This window comes from Patella vulgata, chromosome 3 (assembly GCF_932274485.2).
Source record: "Patella vulgata chromosome 3, xgPatVulg1.2, whole genome shotgun sequence".
Classification (NCBI taxonomy): domain Eukaryota; kingdom Metazoa; phylum Mollusca; class Gastropoda; family Patellidae; genus Patella; species Patella vulgata.
Window position 1 is genome coordinate 16,295,473 of NC_065881.2, and position 27,750 is coordinate 16,323,222.

The following is a 27,750-nucleotide window of genomic DNA, read 5'->3' on the forward strand; positions in this document are numbered from 1 at the left end:
TACATAATTCAAAATTTGTTTATCTTCTTGAAATCATTCCCCATAAATATTTTCTGATCGCTATTCTAAATCTTCTCACATAAAAGAGCAGTTTGTCCGAATAACAAAGGTAAAGATCGTACGTCATTTAAGATGGCGGTGTAATAAAAGAAGTACAGTGAATAAACAACTCCGCAGTAAATTAAAGGGAACAGGGAGTGAATTACAATTGCCGTGGCTATTCTTTTCATCTCCTTCTCCACATAATAAACCAAGGGTATAATTTGAAATCATTATACTCCTTTATTAGCCACGGTTCATTTCCACAATAACTGTCGTTCCCCGCCCGTGACGGCTGTTTTAACTGGTTAAACGATTGTGATGTCATAGGGTGGGATTTATGGTTGACCCCTGACCCCACGTGTATGGTGTAAAATGGCGTTGATTGTATTTTGACGTGACTGTTTGATGTTTAATAAAAGGAGCCACATATTAGAGAGGAAACCGATCCGCCCAACACGCGTGTCTTAAATAATTGCCTTTAAGGAGTTATCAGTTATTAGTGTCGTTAGAATCTTGAAAAGTTTTCGTACAGAGAATGGAACGAGGTTTAACGCCTCGCCAATACGTTGTCATTCTCAAACATAGTATCCTCGTACCGGTTTGCGTGCACGTTAAAGACGGCTTCACAGATGTCCAAACTAAACTTCAAGCATAATAGTAATTGTGTTCTCAATGTAGTGCACTTAAAAGAGCCTTAACAGTTGGAGAGAGAGAGTGGGGGGGTATTTTCACTCGACACAAACTAGGTCATTTCGGGGCTAACATATGGTTCAGTTCAATTTTATTTCAATAATCCGCTTGCGCGTAGGGTCTTTAGCAGTGGGGGGGGGGGCGGAAGACCTGGAGAAGACCCACGAGACTGGACAGGAGATCCTACTCCTTGCCAAGTACATTCGGGATGTAACGAGATATTGCAGCTCTTCTACTTAAAGGAAGAATTGGAAGTTATACAATCAAAAATAAAACTATCTTTTACTAAATAAAAAAATAGCACAACCAATAGAATACAAACATAATAAGAACACGTGATGAAATAGAATTAAATTATTTAACCATCACGAGAAGAAAGAAAACAAGAGAATAATCATCTTTCCTATTGAGAAGAGTTCAAGTTGGATATCTGTTGAAATATTTTAATTTTCTAAACAGCTTTATGTGGTGAATAACTTCACTGCTTTATAGCTTCGTGGGTCATCGCGTTGATAACTCGCCTTAAATCATAGAGTAAGTTGAGAACTTTTAGCTGTCAAGTTAAGTGAAATAGCAGAGATTTTAAGCCTCGTTACTGACATAATTTAGACAATAATACTCTTGTTGCATGCACACGGTTTAATTTAATTTACTTGCCCATTCTTTAATAGATTTACCATTCATAGCAACCAGTCACGCGTTAATATTCAGCTCATAGTTACATCCACTTCCGGTTATGTTTAACGTTACGAGAGAGATAACGTTTTGTTGTTTCATGAAGAGAACTGATGTGTAAGGATTGGTTCGGTTTTATTAACTGTGGTGAGATTGTTTTTAGACTAACATGTGAATGTTTGATTTCCTGCTACAGCCAGATTCCAATTACAAGATAAGTCCCAACCCTCCTCCCCACTCTTAAGAAAATTTAGAAAAATTGTAGGTACCGGTCGGCTACCCCATCCGAGTCCCTTTGACATTCTGAAAACTTCTTAAATTGGGCCGAATATATTCCCCTTTCAGAATTTCTTCAATGATTTTTTTCTTTGGCAAAATTCTATGGTTAATATGAAAGTTTACGAGGGTAAGTAGTGGGGCAAGAGATAGGAGTGGCGCATGAGTATCTGAACTCGCAAACTCACTGTCACCACGGCTAAATCTATTTATCAAGGCCAGCGCAATTTTGTCAAGGTCGCTGAGATGTATATATGAAAAGTTGACAACAGCCAGTCAGTCTTACTAGAAAATATTAGATTCTCTGAAAAACAGCCACGGGGTGTGCAAAAGACAAATACGTGCGGTTATCCCTAAAAGGCAGCCTCGTGTGGCGTAAGGGGAGCTTGTGTGTTGATCTAATTTTTAACGGTTCTGAGAACATTGAGAGAATGAAACGTCCTGAAGATTCTGCGATTAAACGGCGGAAAAATAACTTGACAAAAGATAATCTAGGAATTGCTTAGGCTTCGACAAATACCAAGTGATAAGCACGGCTGATAGAAGAAAATCTCTCGGCATGGAGAGGGATTTAAAGCAAACCTTATGATATGGGACGGTACACTGAGGCCCTGTGCACATGTTGGTGTGCATTAAAAGATACCCAGACAGTTGGAATTTGCCGCTGTCTGGGCAAAATTTCTCTCATCGCACACTACACATGTCTGTCATCGTTAGCCGGGTTGGTTGCGGAATAGAAAGCCGCAAAACCCCATTATATGTTTATATCGTCTGTATTTAATCACAGAAGCAGACGACTTCCAAATTATGCCCATATCGGGAGTTGGAATATCGTTTTATTATGCTTTTATGCTTATTAGACACATTTTGTTGACACCCGGGCAGATTATAGTCAAGTCCAAGGCATCTCCACACCCCGGCGATTCACCCCACTCACATCTCCCACAAAAACAACAAAGACAATTATTCTTTTAGTTTATACTATTATTTCATAAATACTAGTTTACCCATAATACACTAAACATAAGTATCAACGGCTACAGTTTTGGGATTTACATGTAGGCATACTTGTGGTGGTACTCGATTCAACGTTCCAGGAATTCGATTGGATCAATTTCTCCAATATGACATTCGAGACAACAAGCATGCGCTAACTGAACAACCGAATATCTCAACCAATCAGCGAAGCTGAAACACGTTCAACATGTTTCACTGCGTTACGACTCTGCTCAAAACACTTCTACTGGGACTGACAGACCTGTGTCATTTGATTGAAATTGTGTCAGTTCGGAACTTTCGGCTATCTCAACGGTAACCTAAGTCTACACACGTGCCAAACTTTCAGGGAAACAAATCGGCTATCTTGCTAACATATTCGATTATTTGAACCAACTGCAAATAATTGAGTTGATCATTGAAAATATTTTTAATTTAAAAAATGAGACTTGTTTAATTACTTCACGTCGATTGACAAGTGCAATGTCTATACACAGTTCATAAAATACACCAAGTCTTATTTTTGGAGACTCTTCGCTCCATTCCATTGATTTACGTTTCACTGCGATAAACCTCGACACAATTCCTAATATAAGAATTGTCATTATTTGGTCGGGCTTTTATGGTTTGTTTATATTTCCAGGATACACACACGGTTTCCGTATTTGACATCAATTTCTTTAGTACATTTCTAGAAACTAAAATGAATAAATAGTCATCAATGCCCTTATCATTGGTCATTTTAAAAACACAAACCTTGGCTCACAGTTTTCAATTTGACCTTGAGTCATAATGTCAATAATGATAACACAATTTTTGATCCTGACGTCATAGTATTCATCTGATGAATATTCTTAAACATTCTTAACCCACATCGAAATTAGCCAAGTTAGATGCTAGTTAGTGGTCGGCACTTTAAAAGGTCGACACTTTAAAATTCAACGTCATCACTAATTGTTACTATAAATACACTATGCACAATGTCACATGATTAACACGTGATTCACGTTGTTTGCTCGTCACTCATATCAATGTCTTCCTCATCATCTTCAGAGGCTTCGTGGTGTACCTTCGAGGGACTTTTTTCAGAACATGGGTTACTGGATGTAGGCGAGCGACTACTATGACTAGGACTACGCGACGCGATTATCAGGGTATCAGTAACTTTAGAAATATCAACATCTAACGGAAGTGACGGGTCTATAGATTTAGTAGCTGTGACGTCATTCTTCAACTCTTCCAAATCTCGTTTCAATTTTGCGCGCCTGTTCTGGAACCACGTGATCACTTGCGCATTTGTTAGTCCAAGGTTCTGCGCAATTTCATCCCGATCCGCAGGTGTAAGGTATTTTTGATATAAAAATCTTTTTTCCAGTTCATAAATTTGTTGATTTGTAAACGCCGTTCGTGATTTTCGTCGTTTTTTCGGGGGTTGATTTTTCCCAAACAAAGCCGACTGTTCTCTTCTTTTAGCTTCTGTAATGAGAAAAAAATATTATAAGGTAAAGTTTTCATCGGAAATAAACACAACAATCTATCTTAACATGTTGAAAATAGGCCTATCATGTCGTGCAATAGGCCTAACATACAATTCAATCTTATTAGGCCTAATCCGGTATGATAGGCCTATTGGGGTTGAATGGTGTATTAGGCCTATTGGGGTTGACTGACATGTCAGGTCTGTACGTGTTAGGCCTATTGTGTTTGAATGGTATGTTAGATCTATTGACGTAGGCCTAGTGTGTTTGAATGGTGTGTTAGGCCTATTGGGGTTGACTGGATTGCTAGGCATATTAAAAGCGGGATTAAGTACACTTTGTTTTTTTAAAAAAGGAGAACAAAATCGACATAAAAACAAAATAAATCTGACAGGAACCATCACGTTCTTTCTAAAAAAAGACACGTAACACGTCATAAACTTTACATAATTATCTACCACTTGTTTGTTTTGCATGTTAATTAATTCTAAATTATGAATTAAAAGACGGCGTTGAACTAAATAATTCATAGTTTTGTCTTTAAGAAACGCGTGTACGTCTGTGGTAATCACCATTGTCGACTAAACGCCTAATCTATCATCCTACACGTACAAACAAACATGGCGGCTCCTTAGAACTTGAAACAGACGTGTCATGTAGGACATGCGCAGCGGGTAAAAACGACTGTTAGGATCTGTCAGAGATGAAAGCGGTGTATTGAAGCTCGCGGGTATAATCTGTCAGTAGATATTGTACTTATTATACACCTATCATGACTGTAACACGGTGAAACAACTAACAGGGATATTAAACACGGTTCTGCGTTAAATAATGCATAACTCGTAGATAATTACATCGTGAGATGCATCTTCATCTTGCTTTACCGAACCGCAGTAGTTGATTAGCTAAGGATAAGAATTTCGACTAGATGTTTCTGTTCAAGTCCCGGCATGGATCGAGAACATGTCGCGGGAATTTGCAACTCCTGTTGCCAAATAACCCTCTTATCGGTGGACAGTTTCCGTCACAGAGGTTAAATATGTATGCTAACTATTGCTAATAGAAGCCAACTGCTAGGTTCGGGGATTAAAACACTGTGACTGAAACGTAATAAATTTCCTGTTATCATTGTCTATAAAATCGAGCTAGTTGAGTGGATTGGGTAGTACATTCTCCACTAGAATGAATGTCCCAGCCCAATTTCAGCGTGGATCAAGAATAACCTTAGTCCTGTGTTTTATGCAACCAAAACCTCCTGGTTAGCGCAGCTCCCCACAAGTTAGGGGTGACTGTCGTTAGACTAGGACGAGAACCGAGGTACCGTCTTTAAATTATACTTGCAACCAATTGCTGTATTAATGCAGGGTTATGATATGATAAATTTGGTCTTAAATATGTTATATTTTTCTATTTCCATGTGAATATTGTTTTCTGTTTGCATGCAAAATTTTTTTGTTGTTTCCATGTGAAAATTTTTTGTTGTTTCCATGTGAATATTTTCTGTTGTTTCCATGTAAATATTTTATCTGTTTCCATGTAAGTATTTATTGCTGTTTCCCTGTGAATAATTTTTTACTATTTCTCTGAGTATATTTGCTGTTTCTATGTTGTACAGTTATTTTTTTTTAATTATATTTTTTTATTTCCATGTGAATATTGTTTTCTGTTTCCATGTGGAATTTCTTTGCTGTTTCCATGTGAATATTTTGTACTATTTCCATATGAATATGATGTGATGTTTCCATGTAAATATATTTTTGTTGTTTCCATGTTTCAACTTCAAGGTGAATATAATATACTGTTTCGGTTGAATATTTTTTACCGTTTCCATGTGAATATCTTTTTAATATTTCCATGTGAATATTTTTTTTAATATTTCCATGTGAATATTTTTTTTTAATATTTCCATGTGAATATTTTTTTAATATTTCAATATGAATATGTTGTGGCGTGTCCATGTGAATATTTATTTTCCTATTTCCATGTGAATACTTTCTACTGTTTCCATGTGAATATTTTGTACTATTTCCATGTGAATATTTTGTACCGTTTCCATGTGAATATTTTGTACTTTTACCATATGATTATTTTTTTTTTTACTGCTTCCATGTTCCAGATGAATAATTTTACTGTAAACATTTGAATATTTTTTATTGTTTCAATGTTCCATGTGATTTATTGTTTACTGTATACATTTGAATACTTTTCTTTCTGTCACTGTTTCCATGTGAATATTCATTTTACATTGTCCATCCGAATGGTTCCATGTGAATATTCCATGTGAGGTCTCGAGTACACATTGGTGTCCACGTAAAAGAACCCTGATAGTTGGAACTCGGTGACATGACGTATGAAATAGCACATCAAATCAACCCACGTTAAAGGGACAATAACAGTCTTGCTGGCTTGACAGCTCCAGAAAATAAAAAACAGCCTTATTCTAAGTACTAGATGTGTTAGTGTCCTACCTGTTGTGTAAATTATCAATTAAATCCTATTTTACTTGTCCAGAGGGTTCAAAAATATTTTTAAATTCAAGTCACATTTGAAAAGCTTTACGTCAGGTTTTTAAAATTATTTAGTTGAATTTTTCCAATTTTTTAAATTAGGTGTGTTAAGATGAAATTTGTATCATCAATTAATTGGAATATTGTAAAATAGTACAATTTGTTTACCAGAATAAAGATTGGGACATATTATTCAGTTACAACAAGAGTGGTATTGAGCCTTTAATAGTTTATTTTGACACTAAATGAAACAGGTGTAGTTCTTTTAAATCATTTCCAGAAGAAACCATTCACAATTAAAAAATCATTATTCTGAAGACTTATCGTTTAGTTCGAAAGATTTAAGTGTGTACCGGAAGTGATGTACTGTAGGCTACATATTTTATTCTTTTGCTGTCTACTTCAATTTGAAAAGTGTGTAAATGAAATCATATTCATACGCTAATTGGAGAAAGCATTTAGAATATTTTCTGTTACTGAGCCAATTATCCGCAATTATAAATTCGGTGTCAGTCAATTAATAATTAACGACTAATGTTTATTTAGATTGCTAAATTGGTTCTAAAAGCGTCTGGGTGTTCAGGGTGATAATCTATGCCATTAAAATGATAACACCCCAATTCCACGTGGACTGCACGAGACAAACTCTCCCCGGGGCTCCATTATGACGAATGCAGTTTTCAGTTCAATTTCATAGTTTCGCATTAAAATGGCAGATTAATAAATATATATAATATATACCGAATTAAAATCAAAACGTCCCATTTTATTTGGTTTATGATTAGCACGGAAAAAAATAATGGATTTTAAATACTGTAATTCTAAAATACCCAAACTTACCACTCTTCTTATAACTGAATAATATGACCCAATCTTTATTCTGGTCAACAAATTGCACTATTTTACAATATTCCAATTAATTGATGATACAAATTTCATCTTAACGCATCTAATTTTAAAAAAAATGGAAAAATTCAACTAAATGATTTGAAAAGCCTGACGTAAAGCTTTTCAAATGTGACTTGGATTTAAAAATATTTTTGAACCCTCTGGACAAGTATAATAGGATTTAAAGGTTAATTTACACAACAGATAGGACACTAACACATCTAGTACTTAGAATAAGGCTATTTTTTTATTTTCTGGAGCTGTCAAGCCAGCAAGAGTGTTATTGTCCCTTTAATAATCAACAAATGTAAAATCTGACAAATCTAAATTAGCCTTTTGCTTTTCCATTCTAAATTAACTAATTTAATCTCGCTGAAATCTTTTGATGGCCTTTTTCGAATTCGTTTAAACCCAAGCTGGGAGATTATCTATCTTCGATGTTTTGAGTTTCTTTTATTAAATAAATTATAAATAATAAAAGTTTACGTCCATTTTCGCATTGAAATGAAATAAAATGGGGTTTAACGTCCTACTGTGCTGCTCCGACTGGGATAATGAAGACGTACGTACACCATACATTGTACTATGGGGGACATTTTGCCCGGTCATCGGCGCTATGACCTACTCTTAAATTGAATTCTAACTGCCAACGGTTCTTTTACGTCTACGCCAATGTGTAAGCGGGTTTTCGTCCCATCCGAACGACTATACGTTGTCCCTTACCAGTCCCTCTGTCCTGCGGCCCTGACAAGGAGGAACCACGCCGTAAAATACAGATCAATCTTTTCGGCCAAAGCAGGGATCGAACACGGGACCTCCCGATTAGCGAGCCTACATATTACTGACTGCGCCACCGTGGACCCCCTTCGCATGGATTAAACTGTGAAAATTAGAAGTTTTCCGAAAAACGCAAATGGAGATCAGCAACTTTAACTAATAAACTATAGCATGGGCTTGAGGACTTTTCATTCTAAATTAACTTACACATTTTCAAGACCACCACCCCCCACCCACACAAAAAACGATTGTAAAACTATTAATTTATGCCATATTGTAATTTAGGGGGGAAGTTATTGTAAAAATATTAAATTATCCCATGATGATTTAGAGGGAGAAGTTATTGTAAAGCTATTAAATTATACTGTATTGTGATGAGAACATTCTAGGGTAATGTAAATTAAGATTGATGGGAATACTGGCCCGCCATATTTTAATAAAATGTTGAACTATGCTGACTATTAACATGATTTATTATATTTTAACACGAAATATCAAACTAAAATGGTGTCCATCCTTTTATTTATTATAGTGATATAGTTGTTGTAAAATCTGAACCCAGATTATGTTGATGTCTAAAACTATGTAGACCAGTGGCCTTCAACTATCTTCGTCGCGTTTACCTCTGGCAAATTTAAGAAAGTAAATTTACCCACTCTGTTTTGTTCAGTATTTTGAGTTCACACTTCTACCTTTATAAAGCAACCGATAAAGGTTGGAATTTTAAAATACTGTTTTAAACATTATTTTTTTAAGTTCAGTTTATAATAGAGGGCTAAAAATATTTTCTTCCCAAATTTCCTTCCTTTTTTTTAAAATTAAACATACATCATTAAGAGCTAACTCTGCCTTTTGCGTGTCTTTCTTTAGGCCTCAACTGTTATTTAAATTATTAGCCAATCAAAACTGAAGTATCTACTGAAATTGGATTTTATCTTAGTTAAAATTTCGTTAAACAGGCCCCTAATTTTATCTAATCTGTGCAACTGACCACCACAAGACGAAACCCTATTAGGAATCAGGAGGCATCGCTATCTTACACGGTTGTCTTATTTTCGAAGCACGGACTTTTCATTTCGAAGCACGGACTTTTCATTTAGAAGCACGGCCGAGCTCCGTGCCACGTTATTTTGGGCCCTGAATACCCGAGGGCCTCTGTACGGATTCGACCGTGACTTTACCAAAGTTAAAACAATTAAACAGTCTAGACCTAAAAGAAATCGTAAACTAAGTTTTAATTTTCACGTTTTACCTACTAAATTTTGATTCATTGTAGAAATAATAGCTCGTAATGTACCCATTTATCATTTATAAAATATCATTTATCATTCATAAAGTATCATTTAAAATCTCATAAAATATACTTTAAAATACGTATTTGAAGAATACGTGTTTTGTTCTGTGAAATGATCTATAAAGGTATTAAACATTTATTATCGTCATGGTGTTAGTTATAGCAAGGCAGAATCTCATTTGCAATGATAATATAAAAATAAATAATAGATAATACCTTTATGTTAAGTTTGATTCCTTCTTATATACATATAATTATTTGTTTTTTCTACAACAATCATTGTTCTCTGCTATCTTTTGTTTTTAAGTTGTAATCTTATAATATCTCAAGGACGAGTTTTATATTTTATTTCAAATAACTTAAATTAAATATATCTAAACAACTGTAATATTTACATAACTGTAGTTATGTAGTATATAATGTCAAACAACTGCAGTCACACAGTTGGTAATATCTAAACAACTGCAGTCACACGGTGGGTAATATCTAAGCAACTGCAGTTACACAGTGGGTAATATCTAAACAACTGCAGTCACACAGTGGGTAATATCTAAACAACTGCAGTTATATGATGTATAATAACTAAACAATTGCAGTTACGTAGTATATAATATTAAACAACTGCAGTCACAGAGTGGGTAATATCTAAACAACTGCAGTCACAAAGTGGGTAATACCTAAACAACTGCAGTTATATGGTGTATAATAACTAAACAACTGCACTTGTTCCGTGTATAATATCTAAATAACGGCATTTATACATTGTAGACCTATAATATTTAAACAACTGTAGTTATACAGTGAATGATATCTAAACAACTTTAGTTATTCAGTGTGAAATATCTAAACAAATGTAGTTACACACGTAAGTGTACAACAGCTAAACAACTACAGTTCTACAGCGAAATATGTATAAACAACTGCAGTTCCACAGTGTATAATTACTAAACAACTGCAGTTATACAGTGTTAGCGGTAGACTTTATATACGTCAACCACAATCATGCTTAGTAATGTATTAAATACTTTAAAAAGATGACAATTAATAGTATACTGCCCATGGCCATACCAAACGCGATAAAACGATGAATAAATTTACATAAGGTGGATAATAAAATCTTTTGTCTAGTTGACAGAAATAAATACCATATTATGATGTGTAGGAGAAAGTAGGAAATCTCTAAAACTACATTCACGATTTTTAAACATAAACACATAAAACAGGTGTGAGAATATAAAAATGTTTTTTTGAATTTATAAAGAGGCTGCTACGTAGTGAAATAAATTAAATGTTAAAGGGAGTATTGCTCTATTCTTTGGAATATAAAATATAATAGGCTGCTAGTGAAATAACATAAACGTTAAAGGGCGTATGGCTCTATTTTTGGAACCGTAAAATAGACGAAAATGGGTCTAAAAGCACAAAATAATGCAATATGAATGTACATAAAGATATATATATATTTAATTTTTAAAACATGTATTGTAATTTCTAATCTATTATGTTCGGTGAACTACGTGAACAGTAGAAATTGAACGACAGTCATGTCATTTACGTCTACTTCAACATTTTTTTAAAATTATTGTTTTGTCGTTTGTGAATCAGCCAGTACTAATTCCTTCCGCGTTGTCTTGTAGGATATGTTTTTCGTTGTTTATTACAAATGGTGCTCGAAACCATAGAGTATACTTGTCTGCGATATCACTTCGGTGGAAGCGGGCGTTAAATCAAAGCCATTTCATACACACACACACACACACACACGCATAGAGTAAACGACTCTTGTGGGAAATACTGAGTTAGGGGTTTAGCTCCTTTAATTGAATGGAATGAAATTGTGTATAACATCCAACTTTTATGAAGACGGGCCTACACCATGTTGTTTGCAGTGAGAGAAACGTTGGTTGGAAAGCGGCGTTACGGCCTACGCTTATTTCGAATTCCAGCTTTCAATGGTTCTTTTGCATGCAGCCACCCAAACGACTAGAAGTTGGTTTACCCTCCCGGAGATCCACGCTGCACCACTGCTAAGGTGAAGCCATCCCGGAAAATCCCAATGAACTTTTTCGGCAAACATGAAGATAGAACCCGAGACCTCCGGCTTAGTGTGCCGACGCCTTACCAAAAAAAATACAAATTTGAATTTAACATATATACAAAAAAGAGCAGGTGTTATAATGGTCTTCAAGACATGTTGACAATCTCCCGCCTCTAGCATCTTTATGTCATATCATAGACACCAACACCAGATTGTCATAGATCGCATTACAACTTTAAACCTTAAACTACAACCAACCACTGTTCCTTTATTATAGGCAACTTAACACAGACAATAACAACGTTTGCTTTAATAACTCATCACTATATTTACTAATTAATTGACGTAATAAGCATTCCATACACAACTTGTAGTCTATATTTAGATATAAACTTATCTGGTTACTTCCCTTGAGGGCGCCAAATGACACGTGCAGTTTTCCAGCTCGCGAGCGACTATTTTGATACGCAGCTAATGGATGCTAATCGTCCAATAATCTGATTGACAGTAATGACTACCTGTCAGTCTAAATTCAATTTAAACAATGCACCGTTTAAAATGGTCGTCTTAAATTTAATGCCATTTAAAACTGTGTGTAATTCTGTGATACTGTGTCTCTTGTTTGTCCGTCTGTCTTCTCTTTTCAACTTCGCTTCTGGAGCTCACCAAAATAATCCACCGTAAACCTGTCAGTCGACACAATTAATTTGAGAGAAATCTTACTAAATTAAATTATATGGTTTGAGATTCAATTCCAACAACCATAATTTAGTCTACACCAAATACGAATTTTCTAAAGGTACATATTCTAAAGGTAGAAAACTAAACCTTTCTCAGACTCCCACTCAGTGGAGCTACGTTGGTTCCGTCAGTAAACCACTGGCTCACTACCAAGGAGGTCCAAGGTACGGTCCCGTTGTTAGCAAAGAAAGCTGCTAGTTTTTTTTCAGCGGTGGTTTACCATTGTCTGTGGTGCAGAACGGAGGGCTTGGTAAAAAAAAAACAAAAAAAAACCCCAAAGTCTACCTGTTCGGATGGTACGAAAACGTTGATGTGCACGTAAAAGAACACTTCATAGTTGGAATTCGACGATGAGTAGGCGAAAATGCCACTGCCAGAGCATAATTGGCCTTCATAGTACAATGTGTAACGTATACCAGCCTTCATCATCCCGGTAGGGGCAAATAGGTGGGTCGTTAAACTCCATTTCACGCCCCACCCCCACTCTATCTTAGCGCTAAATGCTTTGGATATCTTAGCTGTAGGTCTAAATAGTTGACAAGTCTGATGTAAAACAAGAAAGCGATAAAATTCAGTTAGAAATTAAAACCGGCTACATTACAAAAGATTAAAAATCCCAACGATTTCTAGATCTGACGTGAACAGCTTTTATGTGACTTTATGGTCGTTTAAACATTTAATCACCATTTCAGACAAGTCATTCGTGTTAGAAATGAAACAGGGCTAATGAAGTCGAGAAGTGGTATGATGAAATGAAATGAAATGAAATGGGGTTTAACGTCCTACTGTTCTGCTCCTATACTGGGCTAATAAAGACGGGCATACGTCATACAGGGGCGATGAGGGAAATTTTGCCCGGAAAGCGGCACTATCGCCTACTCTTATATCGAATTCCAACTACCAAGGGATCTTTTACGTGCATTCCAATGTATACACGGGACCTCGGTTTTCCGTATCATCCGAAGGACTAGACAGCTGTTCTTGTCAGGCCCTCCGTTCCGCACCACTGACAAGGGGAAACCACGTCGGAAAATCCGGATGAACTTTCTCGGCCAATGCAGGGATCGAACACCCGCTCTCCAGACTAGAGAGCCAGCGTCTTACCCACTTAGCCACCGTGGCTCCCAAGTGGTATAAGGTGTTCTATAGAGAATATAATGGAATGGGGTTTAATGTCCTGTAAAAACAATATTCAGCTCATTTTGAGACTAACTCGACCAGAATGTTCCGAGTTCGAATCCCGCCGTGGGTCTAGAAGTCTGATTCTCACTTGCCACGGGTGGTGTATCAATGACACTGACAAAGAAGTGTAACGAGTCGTTTGGGAGGGACAAAGTCCGAGGAACAAATTTGGATTTTATCTTAGTTAAAATTTCGTGAAACAGGCCCCTGTATTCGTCCCATTTTTTTTTTTTTTTTTTATATATATAAATAGTTTCATTCATAGATTTTAAATGCTGACCTCCCTTTTTAAAGCTCCTAAGTTAAAAATTTGCCCTGTCATTTTATTCCATGAAAGGTAATCTATGATAGCCATCAGTTATTATAATTTATGTATTCAAGTTTGAAAATTTCACAATAGAGTATAAAGTCGTTGTATTATAAACGTCTTTGCAAGCGTGAAACTACTTGAAAATAGACGTGAAAAGATTTTATGATGTTATATTAGATAATAATTACATACTAGTAAATCTCTGTAAATAATTATATATCACAACATATGATCATTGTATAACTAGTAAATCTTTTCATATCCTGTAATTATCATGATTTGACGCCATTTTCCACGATAAATCGACGAGAATAACAGATCATAGAACAAAAACCAAATATTGATGCAACATTAAATATACATTATGTAAGATTTAGATAAAGAACTGGCCGTTCTTGCTATAATAGTTCAAAAATAGATAATGCAAAATGAATATATTGAAAATTTCATTTAAATTACTTTATTCTGAGCGACGTCATCACTGTTTTTTGTTTTGACGAGATGTGTGCATTGATTTTTTATTATCTTAACCACGGTGTTGATTATACGATGCTTACTTATTCCCCCCCCCCTTCTCCATTTTTAAATTAAATCATTAAATGGCCGAACCTTTCTAATCCACTTAAAATCGGGGCCATCCGATGGCACCGAGAGTTGATAATGGTCTTGTCATGTTAACAAATATATGCCCAATTATTAATTCATATAACATTTAAGGCCTAAAACAAGACTTGCAATAGGCAGATTTAGCTCTTACATAATGTATGTTTAAGTGATGCCTCTTGATATGGTAATATTAAGGGATTTATTTTTCAAGACCGCGATCTAGAATCAATTCATATAACTGTATTGAGGGGGACTCTATTTCCTTCCAGCGCTTCCTGTTTGATTGTAATACCACTGCGATGTATGTTAATATATTAATGGTTTTAACGACTATGATTTTTACAGATGTAAAATCGCTTACGACCAATCCGGTCGTTTGATGTAAAAATTATAGCTCTCCAGTTGACGGGTAATAAAAATAATATTGCTCTGGCGATATGCACAGGCGTGAAATATTGTTGATAACGGCCCAGTACAGAGTCTAAAAGGTGTTGATATAACATACTGGTTTCTGACAAACATCTTTCAATATGTACATGTATATATAAATATTTTCTCTGGTCATCAAACAGATTTATTGGTATGCTGATAGTCGACTTTAAGGCCACGTCAACTCCTCCAGAGTTATTCATTTCTAATGGTGGTTTTCGTCCACAGAGGTCTCGACCACATAGGTTAAGGCAACAGGATAAATGGGTGATTATCGGTTAAGGTTTGAGGATACGGTTAGGTTTTGAGTTAAGGTTGCAAAATCTCGGTGGGCGAAACGTCGTACATTCCAAACGTTATTTGGGCATCCAACCAATTAAGAATTAGAGTTTTCGAACGTTGTATTTGAGAAAGGCTTGCGGAAAGATTTAATAGGTTTGTAAATAACTATACTAAGTATAATACACATTGAATATAAATTACATCATAATACACAATGAATATATCCCATATTGAATATAAATTGCGTATACAATACACATTAAATATATTCCATATTGAATATAAACAGCATATCATAATACACATTGAATATATTCCATATTGAATATAACTTGTGGATATCATAATACACATTGTATATATGATACAGTCAGTTATTGTATAATTATAACACACACTGACACCTGCATTATTATTATAAATATCACATTTTATTTTATGATCAGTAGTGGAATACCGCGTTTTATCAGTGAAATAAAAGTGTTATTCCACTGGCTAGCAGTAGCCCATGTTGTTTTTACCTAAAATGGTTGTAAAATCATAAAATAAATAGAACATTTGTCGTTTTGTCGTGAATAACATATTTTATTTCATCTCTAAGCAAGAAAACGTTTATATTTTCACTCATGCTACGCATTCGTGAAAATATAAGTTTTCTTGCTTCTCGATGAAATAAAATATGTTATTCACTCTAAAACGACAAATATCCTCTATATATTTATTATCTTGCATAGTGTATTTAAATATACATTATATATCACAGTACAGTTTGTTCATATTATAATACACATTGTATATAAATACCACGTGTTATACATTATATTATAATACATTATATATATTATATTGCATATTGTCTTTTAAATATACGTATATCATAGGAAAGTTTGTTTATATTATAATATACATTGTATATAAATATCACGTGTTATACATTATATATTATATATCGTATATATAAATTATAGTATAGTATAATATAATACAATTGCATAGATTATAATATTGTTTAAAGTCAGTAATTGTATCAAGTATTATAATACACATTGTATATTATAATATTGTTTAGTCAGTAAAATATGATTTAATCTACGACATCCTCCTTAACTCCATCACTTCATCTCCATCATCATAAATCTATCAGCCTCACATCATCTCACCTGTATTAACTACATTATTTATCCTACCTGTAAGCCTACCTGACGTATCAGCGTTAACATCAAAGAGAGGTCGTGGACGGTACCTTGTCACTAGGTACACGCTACACGTATTAATATAAACATAAGACAAGGTATTTAACACCTCATTTACATAATCTTGTTTCACCCTTGTTTTTTTCTAAGACAGTTTGTGCTTGCTAACTGACATCTTTTCGCAGTAATATTAAAGACAATGGGTGTTTGCGCTATACACGCTAACATACATTTACAGTAACATTAAATACGTGCCTGATAACATATATTTACAATAATATTAAAGACAACACGTGCTTGCTAACATCTATTTGCAGTAAATGGGATAAAGTGATAACAGCGCACAACTTTATACATATTATATACATTTTGTAACCTATTTTAAGAAAATCTTATAACTTGGCAGCTATGAATGTTTTGTTTTGTTTTGTTTTGTTTTGTTTTGTTTTGTTTTGTTTTGTTTTGTTTTGTTTTATTTATTTTATTTTATTTTATTTTATTTTATTTTATTTTATTTTATTTTCCCTTTCAGTTATTATATGTTAAAAATTAACATACTAATTTTAAAAAATGATTTTTTTTTAATCCAATTTATACTTAATTTTATTATTTTATGAATAAATTAAATTTGTTTACATTATTCATAAATAATTCCACCATTATAAGGACTTTATAGTGTTTTTCTAGGGAGTGGAACCAAACGGGGATCGAAATTATAGATGTTATTGAGTATATCTAGACCAATAATAGTAATACGACAGAGTGCCTGGTGATTTCAGTGGGATGCTGAAATGTTATGTTCTTCCGAAACTTTGAAACCCGTTTTCTCTGAATCGACTTTTGTGGTGGACACAGAGCAGTCTAGTTCTCAGGGGCACATCATACGCAGTGTGTTTTGAAAATATTATAACTATTTTAAAGCACGGGCGACATTAAACATATTATCTAAATTATCAATTATACATTAATTAACTTATCCAGACCATAATCAACTCTCGATGGCTTCGCTAGCCTGCGATATTTTCTGGATTAGAATCCTATCTGGTGCTTAAGGCTCATTGATAATTAAATCAAGACTATTTTTTTATCGTACAGACTTTAGTAATGATGATCGAGGCTAGAACCAAAATTCAATCCCTAAAATCTCGGTTCAGAGTGGATCAATTTGACTGAAATTTTCAGCAAATTCCCGTTACATTATCTAGTTTTTTAATTATTATAGTGAGAACTGCCAGCTCTTTATTAATCTCCCATAATGTATCTTTAATATGCAACATTTGAATACACACTCAGGAGTTTTAGTAACTTTTTACATTTTTTTAGAGCACATGAAAGTTAATGTCAACAATTTGTCGTGTATTTTGTATTTATGCACATTTCACTAGATGACAGACCGGACAGAAGATGGACACGAAATGAACAAAACAACGTCATAAATATCCACCCGTCAACGAGCCCAACAGTCTCACCTATGTCGGTTGAGGTGTTACATCTCTTTGATGTCCGTAAACAAGGTATTAATTTATATAAATGCTTATAATGTATAATCATATTTCATTCTAACTAGACCTACTTGTCTTTCGTTTTGTTTCTTTTCACTAGGATATGTCAATCATAAACTTGCACACAACCCGTACAAAGAAAATGGCGAGCCTTTAATCTTCCCTTTGTTTCCGATTATTAGAGTAATTTATTTAGACTATAATAGGGTTCGGTGATATTTATGTACTTGGATTTCCGTTCCTGAATTCACAAAATTCTTTACGACTTCTTTTTTAACTGCTTGTGCAAATTAGACTTTCGGGAAATACACAAATTTGAAATGAAATTGGGTTTAACGTCGTACTGTTCTGCACCAACGGGCCTAATGGAGACGGACATACAAGGGCTATTAGCTGGTTCGTTCCCGGTGTTGGTCGAGAATGTTCCTCGTGGAGGACGAGGAGACTGGCAAAGACAGTATCTAGTCGTTCGGATGTGACCAAAAAAAAAAGGTCCCGGATACATATCAGCGTGCAGGTAAAAGAACCCTTGGCATTAGGATGAGGTCCGGGCAAAATTTCCCTCATCGCACAGTTTGGTGTCAGTCCGTCTTCATTAGCCCAGAAAGGTTAGGCTTTAAATCCCTTTTTTTTCGATCCCTGCTATGGCCGAGAAAGTTCATCCCGATTTTCCGGCGTGGTTTCCCCTTGTTAGTGATGCAGGACGGAGGGCCTGACAAGGGCAGCTGTGTAGTCGTTCGGATGGGACGAAAACCCGAGGTCCCGTGTACACATTGGCGTGCACGTAAAAGATCCCTTGGCAGTTGGAATGCGATATAAGAATAGGCCGTAACGCCGCTTCCCGGGCAAAATTTCCCCCATAGCACACCGTATGGCGTATGCCCGTCTTCATTACCCCAGGTTAGGAGCAGACCAGTAGGACGTTAAACCCCATTTCATTTCCTTTATTTTCTTTCCATTTGCATCCCACGATTGCCCATTGCCACGAAAACTGTTTACAATTTGAGTTCTAAAAGTGTTTAAAGGGCATGTTTACAATAAATGATCGTGGTAGCACGTCGCATGTTTTACCACGGACTGACAGCCAGTCTGTCAAACTCAGGAGGAATCTGTACCCAATCGGCCCCTACCAGATGTTTACCTCCAGATTTCTGGGACATTTTTAACATTTTGTATTTCCACCTCGCACGAGTACAACCTGGTTGTAACTGATTTAGTCAGAGAGATAACATTACTAACAGTCAATCATGTTTATATACTAAACTATGAAAAATGGAAAATGACAACTTCGTTAAGGTTCAGTAAAAATCTGGACTTGTGGAACCGAGAAACGAAACAGTAGTGAAATACTCGTGTCGATTGTGGGTTGTTTGTGTCGGCTACTTTAACAGAGTAAATAAACTAGAGGGAGAAGTTTGGAATCGTTGGAGTTTGAAATGAGTTTATATGTTTAGATAAATAAACAATCAAATATCTAAACGACAGAGTCAAGTTATCTAAACACAATTGTTGACTATTCGAAATATCCAAACGTATCAAACGTTCTTGAAAATAAAACTCGTTCACTACTTAACTTATTGTATGTTAGATAGCAAGATGACAAAAGCTGTTAGCTATTCATGCTTTCCAAATGAACGAGGAGTGGTATTGAATGATCTTGAAAAAATGGAAAGATATTTTGTTGAATATTACAATATTAAATTTCAATCAAAAATGTTTTAGCTATGCGAATTACCCAATCTGATTAAAACACAAATCCTATTTCGTTTCGTGTTTATAATACAAAATGTCGTTTACTCTTCTTTAATTCATTTTTCTGCTAATGAAGATGGGCATACACCATGCAGCAGCGCTACGGCCTACTCTTATTTCGAATTCCAACTTCCAAAGGTTTTTTTACGTGCTCTCCGTCCTACAGCAATATTATCAAGCGGGCACCGGAACTCCCCCCACCGCCTTTCAAACAGTCATGAACACATAAATAAATGGTCATACTCAGTTATAACCGTTTAATTCCCCCAGTCAAAACGATCCCGGGTGGTAAAAGAAAGCTAGCAGTTGTTTACAACTAAACGCAAAGAGCAGCCAAATGTTTCCACTTATCAACAACTAGTATATGGACAACTCATCTTAAAAGACAAAAAGGGGAGTTAATTAGCGCGCGCTAATTTGTCATCGTTGATTGGATATCAAAGTCGATCCATCAAACATGTTCAACCTTTAAGCATGTTTTCTTTCCGGAGTCAAATAAACGGAACGAAATAACTCCGCCATTGATTAATTTTCGCTCAGTCGACGTCTGATGAGTTTCCAATATGGCCGTCAGACAAATAGCGCGTTTAAATTAGCTTCACTTAAAAGGAGTTCTAATTACCAGGCATTATCTCCCTGATTAATTTTGACAGTTGTTGAGCGGTGATCAAGGTAAATAAAGAACGAGTTACTTCCCCCGGATCAGCAATGGGCCTTTGTTAAGTATCTGAGGTTGTGATTAGCATCGGTTCAAGTATCGCGGACTAATACTCCCTACCAGATTGAATATCATTAACCGGATTTACTTGTCGTTTCGTTTCTTGTCAAAGTTATATTTTGTAATTGACCATATCAACATGGCGAATGTAGTTGTCACTCATTGTTTAAAAACATAGACACATGCTTTTTTTCTATTCTCAACGGATTTTTGTGTGGCTTCGTTTGATATTCCATATTTCATTTTCTCGCCATATGAAGAAGGCCGAACATATGCGTCAATCATGCTTTCAAAAGTGTATTTTCCTTTTTGAGTAGAGATTTGCTTGTCTTTTTGGAAGGTGTTTTGACGATTTCAAGTAGCCTTTGTTCATGATCTGATCCATAGCTACAAATGTCTAACATAGCCTAACAAAAGTTACTGTATTTCTCTGATTGTACGAAAATACAAGAAGTTGTCCCCATTGTGATTTCGTTAATTTAGCTATAATAAATGACTTGGTTCTTACACTGCAGGGCCTGGTAAGGAAAAGTGTCAAGTCGTTTGGGTGGTACGATAAAACAAGGTACAGGGTACATGTTGGCGTGCACCTAAAATATTCCTAGGCAGATGGAATTCGATAAGAATAAATACTTCCGTCTTCATTATTCCGGTTGGTGCAGAAAAGTATAGAACGTTAAACCCCATTTCATTTCATTTATTCTTCCTCTTTTGTAACTGGTACCTCTTCTCGCCGTTTTATAAGTTTACATGTAATCCAGTTTAAACAAACAATATTCCGATTAATCAATAAAAACCAAACATGTCCAGTATTTCCAAGATGTTAAAACATTACTATATTATAAGCTTATTGAATCTAGCTGACCTCCACATTTTTTCTCAAAAACAACATTTGAAAACTCTTATTCTTAAATTGGTTGGCTACCAATAATCGCGTTTGTTTACAACAGGTAACACTACATTCTGCACACTATCTACTTTATTCTTCGAGAATAGATCTCTGCCCTAAATGGCCGCCATATTCAAAAATTAGTATGTTTTGTAATGCGTTTCACATCTGTCACACACATGCAAAAACTAAAATAAATTTTTCAATTATATTAAATGGAAGCAGAAAAAATACCCATCAAAATTTCTCGAAGTATACATAGTATACAAGTATTTAGGATTTAAAATGTCGGTCAACTAGCTTATGCCTGTTCGCAAGTGGAGCTAACTGCAGACAGACAGTCTAAGTTTAGTATGGTAACGCTTTAGAGAGATACACAATGCATTATTCAAGACTGTTGAATTGTTAGAATTTCTTAAATCTTAGAATTTCTTAAATCTTAGAATTTCTTAGTTCTAAGAATTACTTAGTTCTTAGAATTACTTAGTTCTTAGAATTACTTAGTTCTTAGAATTCTTAGAATTACTTAGTTCTTAGCATTATTTAGTTCTTAGAATTACTTAGTTCTTAGAATTCTTAGTTCTTTGAATTACTTAGTTCTTAGAATTACTTAATTCTTAGAATTTTAATTCTCAGAATTTCTAGAATTTTTAAATTAATATAAATATTCAACAATAATAATTAAGTTGATTAAAAGCTGATAAACGACAACAAATTTTAATCATTCCGGCAGTATTCCTGAGATAAATCAGGCCGTGTAATAAATTTACTTTTAAAATAAGAAATAAATAATAAAGATTATATACTCGACAACCAATCAAAAAACATTTTATATATATAAACAATTTTCTCTAATTAAATTATTAAATTAAATCCGTCGCAATTAACCCGGCTCTGTCGGAAAAGTAGGACGTAAAACCCCATTGCACTTTTTTTTTCTTTTTTTTCCCATTTCATTAAATTACCCCCCCCCCCCCGTCGTTATAAACATAACAGAACCCTTGACAGTTGGAATTCGATGAAGATTACGCGAAAATATCGCAGCCCGGGCAAAATTCTCTCATTGCGCACTGTATGGCGAATGCCCGTCTTTATTACCCCGGTCTCAGTACTGTAGGAACATAAACCCAATTTAATTTCGCTGGAGTTCACGTGTTATATAAACTCATTAATTTTTTTGTCTTCATCAATAAATAAGATATCATACAGGTGAAAACGTCTGTTTGATGTTACAGAAATTGATAATTTAGTTTCAGGTAAAAAAAAATATAATAATTTAAAAATCATTACATAGATTATTTCAATTATTAGACGTTGATTAGATGGAACAAAACTTAATCAATTTTCAGATTAATAAAATATAGAATTATCTTTCAACAAAAATATAAATAGGTAAAACATTTCAACATTTAATATTTGGTGTTAAACGAGACAATAAACAATTATAAGAAATGGAATGAAATGGGGTTTAACGTCCTACTTTTCTGTATCAACCAGGGAAATGAAGACCGGCATACACCACTGGTGACATGTTACACGACGTCGATTTCCAACTTTACGTGTACAGCCACGTAGAGCGATGTTTACGTTTACTTTAAGTTCGTCTAATTCCAACTGCCAAAAGTTTTTCGTCCCATCCGAACGAATAGACCGTGTTCCTTGCCATGCCCTTTGCCTTGCACCTCTGAGCCACCGTGGCTCCAACAATTATTATGAGAAGATTCTTTAAACATACATTATGCAAGAGTTAAATATGCCTATTGCCGGTCTTTCTTTAGGCCTGAAATGTTATCTAAATTATTAATTAGACATTAATTAACTTATCCAGGCCATAATCAACTCTCGATGGCATCGGATTTCTCCGATATTAAATAGATTAGAACAGTTCAGCCATATTTTGATTTAAGTTAAAAATGGAGGAGCGAGACTTAGCTTCGAACAACCAGTACGGCGGTTGAAATTATTGCACACGTCTTGTCAAACCTTCAAAGGCTAATATCTTCGCTCGCAATAGAGAAATTTGAATGAAATATTCAAATTATTCATTTTACATTATCTATTTCGATCTATTATAGCAAGAATGGCCAGCTCTTTATCTAAATCTTACATTATGTATCTTTAATAAAATTACGAGTGAATGCTATCATAGAACAAAAAGAGAGAGAGAGAAATGGGGTTTAACGTCCACTCGACACAAACTAGGTCATTTCGGGAGTAACATATGGTTTAATTTTATTTCAATATTTAGCAGTGGGAGGAAACCGGAGGACCCGGAGAAAACCCACGAGGTTGGACAGGCGACCCTACTCCTTGTCACGTACAACCGGGGATTCGAAACCACGCCAGTTGACTCAATGACAGGCTTTATGATACAGCGCGCGCACGTGCTAACCATTCGGCCATCCAACCCCCCCCCCCCCCCATAGAACAAAAAACATCAATAGTAAAATGTAATATGACAACATTTAATTATTCATATTAAACCTAGATACCCGACAAGGTGAATCACCACTTAGAAATGAAATGGGGTTTAACGTCCTACCTTTCTGCGCCGACTGGGCTAATGAAGACGGACTACTTATAAGAAGATTTTCTAATTAAAATTAGAGGTGAAGTGGGAACAGATTTTGACGGTAAAAATTATCTAAAAGGTAATTCTGTTCGCTCAAGTGGGAGAAAAAAAATATTTGTTATAAATTGAACATCCATGACCGGTTGGCTTGGGTATAAATGAATTATGGTTAAATATAAACTTTAAGAAGGGAAGGGGAGGAGTCCTTCTATTCATTTAGGATAGTAATTTAGAAAAGCGTCTAAAGCTAATAGAAAATCTGCGCAGGCTTTTAAATAAAATGATAAGTTGTTGTAAGTAGTAGTTAATAGGTATTGGCTGGTAATTAATGTTTTGAGAAAAAGTTGATGAAGTGAATCAACAAGCTGTCTATTCATTAGATAGATATGGTAAGTAATAAGTGGGGTATATACAGACTGTGATATATGAACTGTGGTATATAAACTGTGGTATAAGTAGGTATATTAATATGTATGTAATTAACGTATATATATCAAGTAGAAAGATGATATATTTAATTATCAGAATCAAAGACGAGAAATTTTCTGTGTTAATTACACACGGTAAAAAACACTAATGAGTTAATTAGAGAATTTTGTACTCATGATAAACGATGCTTCGTCGATATTTTGGAGACTAACACATGCTTATTTATTTTAAAACAAAAAACAATTCATTCATTCTTCCATGTAAAATAAAGTAATCTCTGTAAATTACCATAGCTGGGAGGGGATTCCCCCACCCGTCCGACTAATGGAGACGGGCATACGCCATGCGGTGTGCTATAACGATGGATATTTTGACCTGACCACGGCGCTACTGTTCTTAACTTGAAGTCTAAACTCCGGCGAATCTTTAACGCGAAACCTCCGGTTTTCGATTTTCAACCGTCATGAAATCTTTAAAGTTATGTCAATGGTATACGCGATATCTCCGGTTTTCCGTCCTATCTAAAGAACTAGACGCGCATCACTGACAAGGGGATACCGGGCTTTTAAATACCAATGCACTTTCTCGGCAAACACCGGGTTCGAACCCGATACGTCCTAGTTAACGAATCAGCGAATTATTCACCGAGCCACCTTGGTTCCAATAACTGTATATTAATAAGACAGTAATTAGTATCCGTTGAAGAGCAGCGATGATGTTTCTACTTACAAAATCTAACACGAGATAAGTTTACTTTATACATAGAAAGCTAAAACCAACTCCACCGCCATCTTGTCAGTGGTAAACTTCGAAGTGAATAGACGTGTAATTTTCCGCCACACTGATAATGGCTTTAACATAAACGTTGTACCTAGAGCTTTAAAGTAACAAGTCAGAGAGAGAGAGAGAGAGAGAGAGAGAGAGATGGGGGGGGGGCTAACATGAGGTTTAACATCCACTCGACATGTTTAGGTAACATAAATGTTGTACCTAGAGCTTTAAAGTAACAAGTCAGAGAGAGAGAGAGAGAGGGGGGGAGAGAGAGAGAGAGAGAGGTGGGGGGCTAACATGAGGTTTAACATCCACTCGACAAAAATTAGGTCTCGTTTTGGGGCTAGAAAATGGGATCGTGTGGGGGCGGGAGGGGCGGAATGAAACAAATATGAAAAGTGGCGAGAGAGCAGGCGAGAGCTATGCAAGCACTAGAGTATTTTAAAATCTTAAAATCTAAAGACGGATCTTTACCGTACGCCACGTGATGCCCGTGTAGATACAACTAGGTGTTATAACAAAAATATACCACAGTCTGTTAAACACTCACTTTTAACATTTTTCTACTAAAACTAAAAACTATTTTCTTTTTTGAAAAAAATATCTCCATTTCACTAATTACAACTTTTAACACACGGCTCCTGTCGACTTGATTCTTAAAAAACACAACTAAACGATATGAACCTCCTGACCTAACAAATCAGCTTTATTTCATAACTCGACAGAACTCATTAACACTATTTTTTTCTTGGGGATAGTTATAGCAAGGATGAAGGAACCGAAAATACAAAAACACACGTGCATTCGCTGTTCGTGTTGTTGAATTATCAATATCGCATGGAATAAATTATTTGTTATTCCCTAATGAATTTTTATTAACATTTGAAAAGTTTATTTTTTTCTGTAAATCCGTATCCTCTATATTCTTTATTCAGAAAACGATATGATCTATACTAATAAGCCCCCCCCCCCCCCCAAAAAAAAAAAAATAAATAAATAAATACCCAACAAACAAACACGAAACAAACAAAACAAAAACAGAGAGACAAAACAAAAACTAAAAGAGACTGAGACTTCTAAATAAATACCAAACAAACAAAGCCGAAACAAACAAAACAACCAAGATAAAAAAAAAAACCAGGGAGACAAAACAAAAACTAAAAGAGACTTTTCAAATAGATTAAAATATTTTTTTCATTTATTTATTCCTTTTAAAAAATAATAAAGAAAAGTTAAATATTTATTTCACTTAAAGCAGAAATATTTGTCAGCGATAATTACATCATAACCATCATCGTTTTTAGTTAAGTTATATCTTTTTCTGTTACTTGTCGGTTTCAATATGAATTATGACATAACTCCGTTGTCACTTAATTTCTATAAACTTTCTGTTGAAACATAATATATAATCTCAAATCAGATTAGGCTGTTAAATGTATATTTATGTTTTAAATCTCGTGTCTTTTTCTTGTCAAAACTCATAAAAATTTACATAAATCAAATAATTAATTCCCTTTACTCTGTAAAATATTAATTTAGGTTGTCTTCGCGGATTTTACATTTTTTAAGGCTTTGAGTGTATAAATCATTCGGCTAATTCTAATATTTTGCCTGTTAGGATATGAAATATGTTTGTAAATCGGCAATCTACGAGATTTTTGTACTCAGAATAACAAGCTCGTTAATAAGTGTTCGGTCTCTTATCGCTCTCTGGAAAATGAAAAATAAATTTTCAAATGAAGTCGTCTTTGTAGCTCATCAAGATTCCTGGGATTGAAAGTAAAAATGCGAGGAATTCTGAATGTTGTTGTGTTTGAAGTGAGTTATATTATAGAATATGACAGCATGGAATGACAGTCGACTGCCACTCGGTACAACCTCGTCTAATATACCACATGTGGTAGACTCATGGTATATGCCCATTTAAAGAACTTCTCTTACTTAGAATTTCCAAACAAATAGAATATAATTTCCAGTTTTCAATTATGTTTACAAAAATTAAGGTCTATAAGATAATCTGTAAGGTTAATTGGATAAAAAATAAATCTGAAAATAAAGTTATTATATTTCAAAATGTATGCATTATATCACAGAAACTATTCACTGCATCATTGGTGCAGAAAGCAGAGCGAAAGTAGGACTTAAAACCACATTTCATGTCAAAACATTCATTTCTCTTCAAATCGATAATGGCGGCCAGGGTACACGTTCATTACATGTTAACCATGAGTCAGGAACCCAAGTACCATCAACTCTACGTTTGCTCACCAACATACCAACATCTTAGATCTCAAAATCCCACTGGAGGTTAAAATCTTTTGAACTTTGATAATTAAACGCCATTTTCTTCCAGGCGTGTCATCACAGACTAGTCTATAACCACTTCAAGAACGTGAAATTTATTTCCAGAAAGACTGTACACCCCCCTCCCCCTCTCTCTCACTTTCTCTGGTTAATTTGATCAGTAAAATACTTAAAACAATTAATTTCTGGTTCCACCAAATTCAATAATGATAGGAATTACACAATCACAAGATACGTATTCAGGATATGAAAATTGTATGGAATTTCACCTGCAAAAATTGTATGGAATTTCACCTGCAAACATTGTCCTTATTTCTTCTGAAATAAAGCTTTATTATCTAAATTCAAACATACTTGGCTGCATGGTTCAAAAACTTTTAACTCCAAATTTTAAAGTTTTGAAATTAAA

At 34.8% G+C, this 27,750-nt stretch overlaps 1 protein-coding gene across 1 annotated transcript in view; it reads right to left on the minus strand.

The window, feature by feature from the left end:
* Positions 1 to 2,658: 2,658 nt before the first annotated feature.
* Positions 2,659 to 27,750, minus strand: part of LOC126815864 (transcription factor LBX1) — a 41,514-nt gene continuing 16,422 nt past the window's right edge. The window contains exon 2 of the mRNA XM_050541860.2: positions 2,659 to 4,155. Coding sequence (XP_050397817.1) covers positions 3,683 to 4,155 — 473 coding nt within the window. The 3' untranslated portion in view covers positions 2,659 to 3,682. The remainder of the gene's footprint in view (positions 4,156 to 27,750) is intronic.